This window comes from Heterodontus francisci, chromosome 20 (genome assembly GCF_036365525.1).
Source record: "Heterodontus francisci isolate sHetFra1 chromosome 20, sHetFra1.hap1, whole genome shotgun sequence".
Classification (NCBI taxonomy): Eukaryota; Metazoa; Chordata; class Chondrichthyes; order Heterodontiformes; family Heterodontidae; genus Heterodontus; species Heterodontus francisci.
In genome coordinates, this window is record NC_090390.1 from 61,478,635 (window position 1) to 61,492,840 (window position 14,206).

Consider the following 14,206-nt stretch of genomic DNA (forward strand, 5'->3'; position numbering starts at 1 on the left):
TGTTTATTGTAGAACATGAATGCTGACTTTCTTGGTCAAGTGATCAACAGGAGACATTTCAGCCTCATGTTACCTTAATGAACATGACTAGTCATGTGAAGCATTCTATACATGCCATAAGTATACAGATGATGACAGGAAAAGGCCTACTGGTGCATCAATTCTGTCCCATACAGGAGAATGGCTTGGTTAAATGCGTACTTTTGGAGGCTGCTTCAAAGAGCTCATTGTAAAATACAGAGTCACGGTAGTCTTTAACATGAATTCCATTCGGCCATGAAATGTAAGCAAATTCTTGAGTTGAGCTGCAAAAGTAGGAAAGAAGAAATTGTCATTCTATGACTCATTCTATGCCCATTTTCTAAGAGTAAATATACTGTCCATGACAAGGAAAAATCCCTGTCTTTTGGTATACATTGTATCCAACGTTCTAGCTTTTATGAGGGAGATCTCTTCTGTACATCATGAATAATTAAATGGTGTGTTCCTTATAAATGTGTTCATGATTTTGCTATACAAAGAACATAGGCACTATCTCCCCTCCCCCAGCTGATAACTCATTGTTACTTATGAAATGTTAAAATTGCAGTACACCTGAATAGATTTTTTCTTCAATGTCGGAACAAGTTAGTGAGCTCTGTCTGTGCAAATCATTGCATTTTAAAGAAGAAATTTTTATGAGTGTTAATCAAATATTTACATCATTATATTCGAACATATCATTGTATCATGTGAAGGTGTTATTATTGTGACCAGAATGATGTACTGCTCTGAGTTTCTCCTCACCCCAAATATAAAGTAAATTTAAAAAATACTTTTTCATGAGCCTTCAGAGGAAAGAGACTTTCACCAAATCATATCATAGACATGAAAGAAATGTTAAAAAGTATCTCAGTATTCAATGATCTAATAATAAGCTACTCAGCAGAACCCACCTTAATGACTTTCTGCAGCTGTCATATTGAAGAACAGGAACAAACTTTGTGATGTTCCCATACCATTGCAGGTCATACACAGAATAATCCATACATCTTTCTCCAGAGCTGTCAATATCCACCAAGCCAGTTATACCTATTAAGATAAATAGTAGGATTTCTGCTTTCAATTTCTATATAGTTTCTACTATTGCAAGGGGATAAAAGAATATTTATCCTCTTCATGTGGATTTCTTGTCCTTTAATTACAAAGAAATGTTACAATCTCCAATATTCTTTTGATATCCTTATTGTAATGATCCCTGTGGAGACCACCAACGAATGAAAAGAATCAAATCCACTGATTGACCCCAGTTTAGGAAACCAAACCAATCGGACAAGATTTCACTTTTATAAATTTTACTTTAACACTCAAACCAAAAACAACATCAATTAAACATGAAGCAACAGACAGATCACGGTCAATATATATTGATTACAAATTACACCTTAACTATCAGATACAACAGAGATGGGTCTCACGGTTTCACTAGGCAATCCACCTAGCATATATGGCAACAATTACAGTCACACAGTTCTTCACAACTCTGGAGTTCCTCAAGTAGATTGTCAGCTCCTTTCTTCAAGGATTTATCTGCTGTTCTTTTGACAGCAGTTCCCTCTCAATCCGAAATCATAGGTGTGGTCTACACTACAAGGTGTCCTTCTCCAGAACCTCCTCAGCTCTGCTCACGACAGTCTTGATGACTTGGATTTACCAGTTTTCCCTTTATCCGAGTCCTTCAGTGACAACCTGTACACTGTATGGCTGGGTCTGGTTAGTTGGCTACTTTAAGTAACAGAAATAGTGCCTGGATTCAGTCTTCACTTTCTTCTGCTTTCCAGAGCCCCGCTCCTGCCTGGTCTGCCTAATCTGGAGAGGACTCTGTCTCCTTTTATCTGGTTCTAACCAGTGTCAGTTTCCCCAGAAACCTTAAGTTGTTTTTCCAGCTTCTGTTTCAGTTTTGGTTTCCCTTTCTGTTTCAGTTCTAGTTTCCCTCTCAGCTACAGCCTAAAAAAAAACAAGTTTTGCAACCACGAATTCCATCACATTACCAGCATTGTTACAATTAAAAGCAGTCAATTAACAGCTTTATGTGGATTGGCTAGATTTGGAGCGTCGAGTGCTGGTATGAATGGGGTTTAATGATTACTCGGTATTAGATAAGCCTATGGTGGAGAGGCTGAGCTAACTATGTCAACATTTACTCCTTCCCCCAAAATAGAGTGTCCAACAATCACTAAGTACTCCATTGTTTGTTACCATTGAGTACTGGTCTGTAAAAAGTCCATCCATAAATGAGATACTGCAATTTTAACACTCCTGTTTGACCTGGTTTCTTTTGAATGGCTATGTTGGGCCATCATTTTATGTGACAGGAGACCTGACAGTGTCTGCTGTTAGGCTTTTCATTTTTTTGTGTGCTAAGTTTCTGAAAAATGTAAGCTGATATTGGCACAGTAAAGGAAACAGGGAATCCGGGAGTTGAGCGAACAGAGCAAGCAATCAATTTGACTGAAAGATTGAGAAATTAACAGCGCTAGGACTAAGAAGGAAGTGTTAATTAGAGTGGATGAATTCAATGTAAAACCTGGTACAGAGAGAGAGATGGAGAGGGAAAAAATGATTAATTTAAGGAAGAGACAATAAAGAGACTCAAGTCCCTTTATTTGGATTGTGTGAGTATCATCAATTCTCAGCCAGCCAGTTTGACAGAAGCTTATTTTGAAATGGGCCATCCCATTTGTGAGAAAGGAAAATGAACACTAGTTGCCCTACTCCAAATGTGCTTCCTGCTGCTCGAGTATCGCAGGGTGGTAAACATGAGAGTGGAGGGAAAGATGATAGCTGCAACCATCCTACACTTCCAACTGGAGTAGGATTGTGGTCACAAATAGCTTTTAAACAGGAAAATATCAGGGGCCAGGGTACAAATAAAGACAAGAACACAAAAGCATAAGAAATAGGAGCAGAAGTAGGCCATCCCTTTGCCAAAGGGGTCAAGGGATATGGGGAGAAAGCAGGAACAGGGTAATAAATTAGACGATCAGCCATGATCTTTTCTGAACGGCAGAGTAGGCCTACTCCTGCTCCTATTTTCTATGTTTCTATGTTTCTCGAGCCTGTTCCGCCATTCAATAAGATCATGGCTGATCTGATTGTAGTTTACCACCACTTTCCTGCCTGTCCCCCATAACCCTCGACTCCCTTGTAGATCAAAAATCTGTCTAACTCAACCTTGAATATATTCAATGACCCAGCATCCACTGGTCTCTGGGAAAGAGAATTCCAAAGATTAGCGACCCTCTGAGAGAAGAAATTCCTCCTCACCTCTGTCTTAAAAGGGAGACCCCTTATTTTGAAACTGTTCCCCTTAGTTCTACATTCCTCACGAGGGGAAACATCCTCTTAGCATCTACCCTGTCAAGCCCCCTCAGAATCTTATATGTTTCAATATGATCACTTCTCATTCTTCTAAGCTCTAATGGGTATAGGCCCAATCTTCTCAATCTTTCCTCATAAGACAATCCCTTCATTCCAGTCATCAGCCTAGTGAACCTTCTCTGAACCGCTTCCAATGCAAGTATATCCCTCCTTAAGTAAGGAGACCAAAACTGTACGCAGTACTCTAGGTGTGGTCTCACCAACGTCCTGTACAGTTGTAGCAAGACTTCCCTACTTTTATACTCCATCCCCCTTGCAATAAATGCCAAGCCTTCCTAATTACTTGCTGTACCTGTCTGTATAAACTGCCATACATTATTCATTGTGTAAAAGGCAATACTGCAATACAATCACATAAGGTGATGGATTTGTGTGGAGATGGACCCCATTAATTATACAGTTGTGTACTATTTTTATAATTGTTGCACATTAGGAACAACCCTACTTCTCTCAGCGTGATTGTCTTTTTCTGCACGTTTGTGCCTGAATATCCTAGAAAATGCATCTTGAGCTGTTTTCAAATAATAAAAATCCTGCATGGTCTCCACCCAAAGCATTCTGGAAAATTACTAGTTACTACCTGATTTATCCTATAGTTTGAGTAGCCAACCATTTCGAATTCCAGCCCACCTTCTGTCACCAATTTGACAAGTTCTGTTGAATCTCAGTGAAGCCACTAGGAACAATGTCTGTTCAGAGGCAGAGTATGTTACCTTGAAAGAAAAGGAACTTTGTGTCCTCTGGCCCATAATTGAGTACTGCGCTGAATCTGTGACTTTTTTTTTTATAGAGATACAGCACTGAAACAGGCCCTTCGGCCCACCGAGTCTGTGCCGACCATCAACCACCCATTTTATTCTAATCCTACACTAATCCCATATTCCTACCACATCCCCACCTGTCCCTATATTCCCCTGCCACCTACCTGTACTAGGGGCAATTTATAATGGCCAATTTACCTATCAACCTGCAAGTCTTTTGGCTTGTGGGAGGAAACTGGAGCACCCGGAGAAAACCCACGCAGACACAGGGAGAACTTGCAAACTCCACACAGGCAGTACCCAGAATTGAACCCGGGTCGCTGGAGCTGTGAGGCTGCGATGCTAACCAGCAGAATAATGATCTATTCATTTCTCCTCCAGAATGTAGGAGGGTTGAATGGCAATGAATTGCCACAATGAGGAAGGGATAAAATGGGATCAAGCTGGGCATAGTAAAAACAACTTGTTCTTTTGAAGAACTTCACTGATATTCTAATGCTCTTGAAATACATAAAAACCTTACTGTTGTATCAATAAAAACATACATTTGTAATGGAATAAACAATCACTTCCTCAGGCCAATTTTAACTTGCTTTGCCTGGTGTTCATTGAGTGTTAATAGCAAAAGACTAACTGAAGGAAGTTAATAAATATGAGAGAAGCTAGGATTAGGCTGCTCTAATTAGATGATGATTTGTCACTGTGCCCTATTTCCAAACCACTCTGGAGAGAACTAATGCTAATGGGAAAACAAAGTGATGACAAGTAAATGAAAGAAAGCTTGAGGTACAATGTTTTATTACGCACCATAAAATCGCCCTTTACCATAACCTTTCAAATTCTTAATAAGTGCTCTTCCATCATACGGGTTCTTTCCTGCCTTTAACATTTCATGAACACCCATGGCATACAGCATTACTGCATCATGAAGATAAGGCGAATAGGAGCTCACCTGCATTGCACCAGACAAAGTATAAGTTAAAACTAAAATTGTCATAAAAAACAATTGTCACACTAATATGTTCTCTTTTCTCTCTTCATCTAAATCTGTTGAGTAATCTAGTTAATTTACAGTATTTACGATTCTCTCTTTTATAATCATATTGCAGTATTCCCCCAAAGAAACATTTACATAGAAAATATAGCAGCACAGAAGGAAGCCATTCAGCCCATCGTGTCTGTGCCAGCTGAAAAAATGCTATCCAGCCTAATCCCAATTTCCTTTTTTTATTTTTCATTTTACTGTATTATTTTCTATTATCATTGTCCTGAATGAGACACTAGTCTGTTCACTACTTGATTCATCCCACACAGGAGTTATTTTGTACCTTGCCTGGTTTTGCATTGAACGGGATTACCTCTCATTTGACAGATAGTGGCAAAGGAGAACTCCTTATTAGGCAGTGTTATGTGTATAGTTTATCCAGTTATTACAATGGTTTATTTATTATAGGTACACAGGTTATCCCAACAAAGCTTGAAGGCTGGATTACAGTAAGCTACTGCTAAAGGGCACTGTTAGAGCAGATAACATACGTACAGCATTGAGCATCATGATAAAGTCTTCAACATTTGTAATTGCTTTGTTCAAGTCTGCTGTTGTTTAATATTAGTGATTATTCTCTATTTAAATTCTTTTGCAGGATAATCTTCAAGTCTGGGACCTGTCACTTGAAGGAACATGAACCACTCACTCAGATTTTCCTCCTTGATTTCAATAAAGTATCATTTTTATTACACGCCCAGGACTGTCATCAAGCAGGAAGACTTGAGAAGATTTAAAAATAAAACTCCAGATAATAGTTTGATATATCTGTTCTATTTTTTGAAAGATGTGGTTTATTTCTACTTTATATCTTAACAAACCATTCCCGGCTGCCAATCTAGCATTTTCTTAGTGCATCATCGGGTGCAATATTTGTCCTATGCTCATCACAATGCAAGTGGGGAGGAAAGATTTCCCAGCTCACTCACATCACTGTGAAGTCTTTATCCTCATGGCTGAGCTTTGACAGGTGGGCATCACAGCAGAGGCTGACCTGTCCTCAGCTGACATTCACACAGGTACATTTTCCAGGAATTGAACCCGGGTGCTTTTCATTGTTACACCTGGCAGTGTCTTACCCATTTAACCATAAGGGAAACTTCTGTGTTCACAATTAAAATAAAAAGTAACTGTCTTGGTGGAGCTAGCTTAATAAAATAAATAAATGTATCAATATAAATATATAAATAAATGGGCTCGTTTTAAATTCCATTCACTTTCATTGAAGAATGCAAATGTGTTCTAACAAATATAAGTAAGTTCAGTTATAAACCTCTGTTTCTGAAGACAAATCACTGTAAAAGGGGGCTCCTTTTAATCGTTGGTACACTTCTTGTAGAAAGTTGAAGTAGCCATGTTCGCTGTATGATGTCAGTGCGATCAGAAATACTGATTTGTACGCCTTCAAAGCAATTGCATCTTTCCCATCCACTAAAACAGACTTCCAAAAGTTATCCTATGGAGAAAAAGAAAGCTTTGAAACATTGCGAGAAGTTCTCAGTGCTTAATGGATGTCATTTTTGAGAGTAAGGATGGGAACTGAGATACTCTAGATGAGTCTCGCTGCAGTTACTCTCCCTTCATGTTTGAATCTGACCGAATGCACCAGAAGAAGCAAGTTCATGTTCAGAATGTCCCTGTTTTACAACCTTAATGGATATACCAGATGATCATTTTAGCCTTACAATTTTAGCTAGCCATAGCATCGCAGTCTCTGTATTGTCACTATTGATGATAGAGAATAATGGATACTTATGAGTTGCAAGGCAGCACTCCAGCCAAAGTTTCAGATGACATTATAAACCATGAGAACCAAGGTTTTCACTTTTGTCTTCTTTTTTTTGAAACACAAAGAAACAACAATTAAATGTAGGGGCAGAGTTTAAAAATAAGCACTTTGGCTATGGATAGAAAATTGTGTCGGTTGTGCTGATCTCTGTGCCTGAATTCTTGATATGCATTGGGATCACTAATGTGTAAAATCTACCCTGTGACCTATTAAAACTGCTGGGATGCCCCAGAGCATCATGAAATGCCGCTACAGATGAATGAAATTTGGAACTGTATTTTGTTTTTTTAGTTAATTCTAACATAATGCAATTGAATTGTAAACTACATGTTTGCTCTTATCACCCATGAGTAATGGATAGTCAGGGCAAGAATAATAGTGATATATTTATTGTTGTGATGTAAAACTGATAAATTGCACACTGAAAATGATTTTTAACTCCGTCTTGATCTTTCTACCCATTGTTTTCTTTTTGTGTCTCGCCCTGCAGGTGAATAGTCACTGTTTGTGCACCTCCAGAGTGGTCTGAATTGTAGCCTAAAAGTTGATATCTCAGCCTGAGCTTCCAGAAGCAGCATGATTTAACTGGGAGTGATGTAAAAGACCACACATCTAACTTATCTTTCTGTAAGGCAAATTCAAGCAACAAGCATCAATCTCTTCATCCCAAGGCTTGTGGCCAAGATGGAGAAACAATGTGGCTTTCACTACTGGTCTGCACCTATATGTGATGCAATGATTAACCTGGGGTGGTTTCTGGTCATTCAGGCAGTAAAAAATTTGAACCATTTATAGGCAGTATATCAACCATCCTGTCAGTAACAATGTATTCTCAAACACAGCATCTTAATCCGGATTTAACTTGATAAAATAAAAACTGCATTTTTTTTTTTTTGAGTATCTGGGCACAAAATCAGTTGCAAAAATAGTACATCACAAGAGAGAGAAAATCCCAGACAAGAACATTCAAACACTAAGGATACTTGCTGCAGATTTGCAAACACAAACAAATGCTGACACTCTGTTTGAAGTACCAAGATAATGTGGCATAATCAGATTAAATAGATTAATAACTTAAAACAGCAAATTGTTAAGATTTATACACTAATATCACACAGTAACTTCTAGGCATGTATTTCTATGCAACCAAAGCCCTGTTATGGCTTTTAATGCTGAGGAATACATTTCTTGATAGCAGTATTAGAAGGAAATCTCTAAGCAGATGGCCCCTGAATGGTTGTACTAGACAGGGAGTAGTCACATGGCTGTCCAGTTATGTTATGGCGTCCTTGGGAATAATTTTGATGTTGTGCGATAGCATAAAATAGTTAATATTGGATCAGCTACCCGATATACATCTCTCTCAATTTTCATTTCCAATAATGGAATATATATTTACATGCCAACAAAATCCAAAATAAAAAAATTCCTTCAAGGAAGGCATTTACATTATCCTGCAGAATTCAGCATCAGCATAAGTTTTACTCAGCTGACTACTACTGCAGTATTGATAGATCTGAGTCAAGCGTAGCAAACTAATTATAATGTCATTTATGGCATAGGAGGCCATTCGGTCCATGCTGGCTCTCCACAGAGCTATGCTCTCAGTCCCATTCCCCGGTTTGATCACCGTAGCCCTGCAAGTCTATTTCTCTCAAGCGGCCATCCAACTTCCTCTTGAAGTCATTGATTGTCTCTGCTTCCACCACCCTTGTGGACAGTGAGTTCCAGGTCATTACCACCCGCTGCGTAAAAAGTTCTTCCTCACATTCCCCCTGCATCTTCTGCCCAAAGCTTTCAATCTGTGTCCCCTAGTCCTTGTACCATTTGTTAATGGGAACAGCTTTTCCTTGTCTAACTTATCTAAGCCTGTCATAATCTTGTACACTTCTATTAAATATCCCCTCACTCTCCTTTGGTCTAAGGAGAACAAACCCAGCTTTTCCAACCTAACCTTGTAACTAAAATCCCCCAACCTTTGAACCATTCTGGTAAATCTCCTCTGCACCCTCTCAAGGACCCTCACATCCTTCCTGAAGTGTGGTGAACAGAACTGGAAGTAATATTCCAGTTGGGGTCTAAACAGAGCTTTATAAAGGTTTTGCATAACTTCCATCCTAATGTACTCAATGCCTCTATGAATGCCAAGATCCTATATGCTTTACTAACCACTCTCTCAATATGTCCTGCCATCTTCAAAAGTCGATGCACATGCACCCCTAGGCCCCTCTGTTCCTGCACACTCTTTAGAACTGTGCCATTAAGTATATATTGCCTCTCTCTATGCATTTTGGCAGAAGGAATAGTCTCACACTTGTCAGTATTAAATTCCACCCACCACCTTTCTGCTCATTCTGCCAGCCTACCTATGTCCTGTCGCAGACGGTTCATATCATCCTCACTGTTTGTCACACCTCCAAGATTGGTGTCATCAGCAAATTTTGAGATTTTAATCTGTATTTATCTGCATTCAGTTATATTATGAAATGGGCATGAACTGTAAAATGTTACCTTGCATGCATTATTGTTATGTACCTTACTTGTAATGTCAAGCCTATGAAAGATCATGTACATATACAAATGTAAGCCTAAAAGTTACTCTGTGTGATATTAGTGTACAAAACTTAACAATTTGCTGTTTTAATTAAGTTATTGCTCTGATTAATCTGATTATGCCACATTATCCTAGTGCTTCAGAGTGTCAGTATTTGTACTTACAAATCTGCAACAATGTCCAGAACTACAGGATTATGTGTTTTCATAGTTGTGAAAGAGCTGGTGTAATACTACAGCTAGTAAGTTGCCTTTGTACTGCGAGTAATGGCTCTTACCAAACAAATAGTCACCTTCTTTCTGACATGTTAATTGTAAAAGCTTCTTCTGAAAACATACTCACCACATTGCCACTGACCTCAAACAGCTGCAGTATAAAAAATACATATTTCCCACTTGTCATGCCAAGATACTGAGCTTCCAATATTATGGATCTTGCCACCTCAGGAGTACAAATTAAAATGACAACTGGAAAGATAATCATGCAGCAGTGTTACTGATTGAAAACATAAGGAAGGAGCTACCATATGATGACACTGATTTTACTGCTTATTATGTGATAAAGTTTGTCTTTATGTTTGCACATCAATATATGTGTAAAAATCACTCACCATACAACTTTCTTTAGAAAATCCTAATGCCACATTATAATTTAGTTATTGTATGATGTTGTTGAATTAGCAAGCATATAAAGAAGAGAAAAGGGTGAAATTATTCAAACATAAAAGTTACTTGTAGTGTGATATAGTTGCTCATTATGCCAGTGTCATCATTATGAAGATCCTTAAAATTTAATTCCTTTACTTGTTTGCACATGGAATAATTTAATAGCATCTAACATGGACTTGTTCCATCTTGCTTTTATTGCTAGGAACAACATGACCCAGCAAACCACCAGTGCTCTTACATCAAACAACAACTGCTTTCACATACCAAAACGAGCTATTTAAAGCAAGAGATTACTCTGTGCGATATTAGCATATCAACACTTAACATGCTCCTGTTACATTATTCTGTACACTATTCAGTTGGAGAAAAGCACTTCAAGTGCAAATGGCTTGAACATTATCACACACTAGGTATTGTTCAACTTTTGTATATTACTGCTTTGCTGCCATTGGTGCACATGTCATACAATTGATTATTCTGTCAACATCCCATTTGATTGAAGAATGATTTTACTGGAGTCAAAAGAATTTGCCCGAATGACAATTATTTCCCCAGCCAGGGTTTTATGCTTCTGCACTTGCCACCCGCGATTCTCTGCCTATTAAAGTCAACTCTTGAGTATTCAAAAGTGAGACTTACATTGAAAATAATTCATGACATTGCTGCAATTACAGATTACTTTGCAAAAGAACAATCCGCTAATTCTAGAAAGACAAAATAAGACAACCAGTAGTCTCTATTTAATTGATCATTCCATTTGTTCCAGAGCTATAACTTTCAACCTTTCCCCCGCTTCTGTCAAAATCTTTCCTGCCTTCCTCTTTTGTATTGTTATTACTACATTCCTTGTACCATTGTTGAATGAGTCAGGTAAAATTCAAGTTGGGGTGGGGGCATAAATCAACTCCTCATTAAACACCCCAGCCAATTTTTCTTTCCATAGACTTCAACAGAAAGGAAAACTGGATTGGGTGTATAATGGGCAGCCAGTCCACTATTGCTAATTTCCTCTCCCCACTTCCCCGCTGAAGTTAAATTTTACCCCTATTCAATTCTCCTCTTTGATATCCTGGATGATTCTCCAAATGAGGAGTATGGGTAGGCAGCCTCACCACATACTGGGGAATGGTGACAGCGATTGCATGATATGAGCTTCCAGTGGGTGGGGCTTCCTGCCTGCAACACACTGTAATGAGTTATGTTGTCTGATGCAACATAAATGAGAAGCGTGGAGCTGGTTGAAGATCTCAAACAGGTTTATTACAGCTAAATTATTATACATGATACAGAGCAAACTATTTACAGAACCTTACTCTGGATGTTACAGTTGCAGAGTGACTCTGGCTTTGAGTCAGATGACTGCATCCCGGGACTGAGCTCATTAGCATACTAAGTAAGATCTTAAAGGGACATCACTCTTAAAGGCAATCATACAACGCACACTTACAGATATTTTCAATGTTTAAGCATTATTTTTCTAAACAAGCAACAGAAACAGAAAAAAAAAATCAAACAGGTATTGAGGATTATGTTGAGAGGAATGGCATGATTCCACACTCAGCGCTCAGCATGGAGCAGCACACTTAAACAGCAGACGGTCAAAAAAGCACAAGCCCACAGTGTCTGATTTTCTGTATGATTTTAATTTTACTGGATGGAAAGTCAGGCACTGTGGAAATTGCCCACAATTTCCCAGCCATCTCTCTCTATCAGCCAAAGCTCCTGACAAAGGACTCAGCCCTCAAAATTCAGTACGCACTCTCCCAATCTAACTCATCGTCTCCTAGCAGCTGGATGTTGTGGACCTCTTTACTTCTCTCAGTCATACATGCGTCCCAAAATCAAAGCTGGTCTTCAAATGATCACTATCTCTTGATTTAAAATAATGAAAGGGATTTGGCAGGGTAGATGCAGGGAAACTATTTTCTCTGGTGGGGGAATCCAGAACAATGAAACACTATCTTAAAATTAGAGATAGACCTTTCAGGGAAGCATTTTTTCACACAAAGAGTAATGGAAATCTAGAACTCTTCCCCTCCAAAAGCTTGTGCATACTGACTCAATTGAAATGTTCAAGACGGAGATTGAAAGAGTTCTGTTAGGTAAAGGGCATCAAGAAATAGGGATGAAAGGTGGGTAAGTAGAGTTAAGGCTCAAATCAGCCATGTTCCAAGTGAATGGTGAAACAGGTGTCATAGTTGAATGGTCTACACCGATTCCTACATTCTTATGCTGCTATCCCATTTCAATCCCACTCTTTAAAACCCTTGTGATATCATTCACAATGGACTTTGAAAGCCCTTTTCCTAGATTTCCTAGAAACAAAACTAAAATACCAACAGCAAAGTTTAATTAATTTATAAAAGACAACATCAAAATGAAATAATTAAAAGCCAGTCTCCCTTTTGATAATTAAACAATTATGTTTGATATTCTCTGTCATACAGACCCCCATCTGTCATATGAACGTTGATTTTAAACTGTTGCTGGAGTGAAGAAAGGAATTGTTAAAAAAAAAATCACTGGACACTTGGCTGGAAAAACATTTGCATACTAACAGACAATGCTTGGAGAGACAAAGGACTATTGTCTGGTCCACTTAACCCAAATTGGACTGTGATCACCAGACACTGAAGGTGAGGAAGCTCACATTCCAGGATGACTGCTAAGATGGCAGAATCCACAAACAGAAGTGGTCAAACCAGCTAGTCACATGACTAACCTGCTAGGCAACCCGGGTTTTTTTGAATTGTGCCACAGAGAAAGACAGAAAGCAGTTGAAACTGAAGCTTGAGCAAGAAAGCCACTCTCTCTCTCGCTTTCTCCCAAGCCACCAGACCCACGGAAGACACATAAACCTCAAGAGAGAAAAGACTCTGACCTCGAAACAAGTTGAAGCATGAACTGGGCCCCAACAAACAGTAGGCCTGACCGGCAACTGAAGACTCCACATTGAACTTAAAGGACTGTAAATACCAGATATTGCCTCAAACCTTTCCCCTTTATTCCTACTACTTTTCTGCCTCTATCTGCATGTGTGTTTATTGCGTATGCATGCTAGCGTGGTCGTGTCGCTTATTCGTAGTTGTTAACCAGATTAGAGTTTAAGATTAATAACCTTCTACCTTTCTTGTTTAAATCTAAGAAAACCTGTCTGAATGGAGTTCTTTGCCTTACCATTGGAAAGTGGTGAGCAAGAATTCACTAAGGGGGAGCTAAAACACGGTGTTTTAAAAAAAATTAAACCCTGTTACGGTTAAACCAGGCAAAGGCTGAGAGAGAACCCTTAGACCCTTCTCACCTGGTCGTAACACTCTCTATGTAATTATGTTGCTCCAAGGTAAGTTGCTCTGCTGTTGTAAGTTGCTCTGAAAACATTTCCATTGTCTGGGGCACTGCATGTGCTCCAGTCCACTGCACTGCACTAAAATCTTTTCCATTGTCTGGGACTGTGTGCAGGCAGTACATGTGCTCCAGTCCTTGTTGTAAGTTGCTCTGAAAACATTTCAGTGAGGCTGTGCTGTGTACACTATGGGCAGCCACGCATCCGTTCTACTGGGGTGAGACAGAATCAGAGGTAGGTGCTGCGGTCACTACATTTCCACTTGTGTAGCTTGTCAGTCCTGTAAAGCTGTTCCTTGATGCGCATCAAACCAAGATTAGATTTGCAGTATCAATACATCTCATCAGTGAGATCCTGTGCCCACAAAGCCACGCGCATACCACCCCTGTGTCTACGGACTGCCTTTGTTGTGATTTCCTGGAATGGGCAATGGCTGGTCGACCACCTCTGCGCAACCTCCTCTGCACTGCGAAACAGGTGCGCACCAGATTTTGGGACCTTGTCACGGTGCACATGTAAACTGCTGCCAACAACACACCTGGGGATGGCTGACGTTTTGGTGAGGGCACGAGGAACTTGGGGCGTGCTCATTGAATGTCTGTGTAACTTTTCAGGTATCTCGCCCA

At 39.3% G+C, this 14,206-nt stretch overlaps 1 protein-coding gene across 1 annotated transcript in view; it reads right to left on the minus strand.

Annotated features, from left to right (window-relative positions):
- Positions 1-14,206, minus strand: part of gucy2g (guanylate cyclase 2g) — a 94,420-nt gene that overhangs the window by 71,703 nt on the left and 8,511 nt on the right. Inside the window, exons 3-7 of the mRNA XM_068053285.1 lie at positions 9,912-10,036; positions 6,500-6,682; positions 4,989-5,133; positions 936-1,071; positions 202-305 (exon numbers count right to left, since the gene is read on the minus strand). Coding sequence (XP_067909386.1) covers positions 202-305; positions 936-1,071; positions 4,989-5,133; positions 6,500-6,682; positions 9,912-10,036 — 693 coding nt within the window. The remainder of the gene's footprint in view (positions 1-201; positions 306-935; positions 1,072-4,988; positions 5,134-6,499; positions 6,683-9,911; positions 10,037-14,206) is intronic.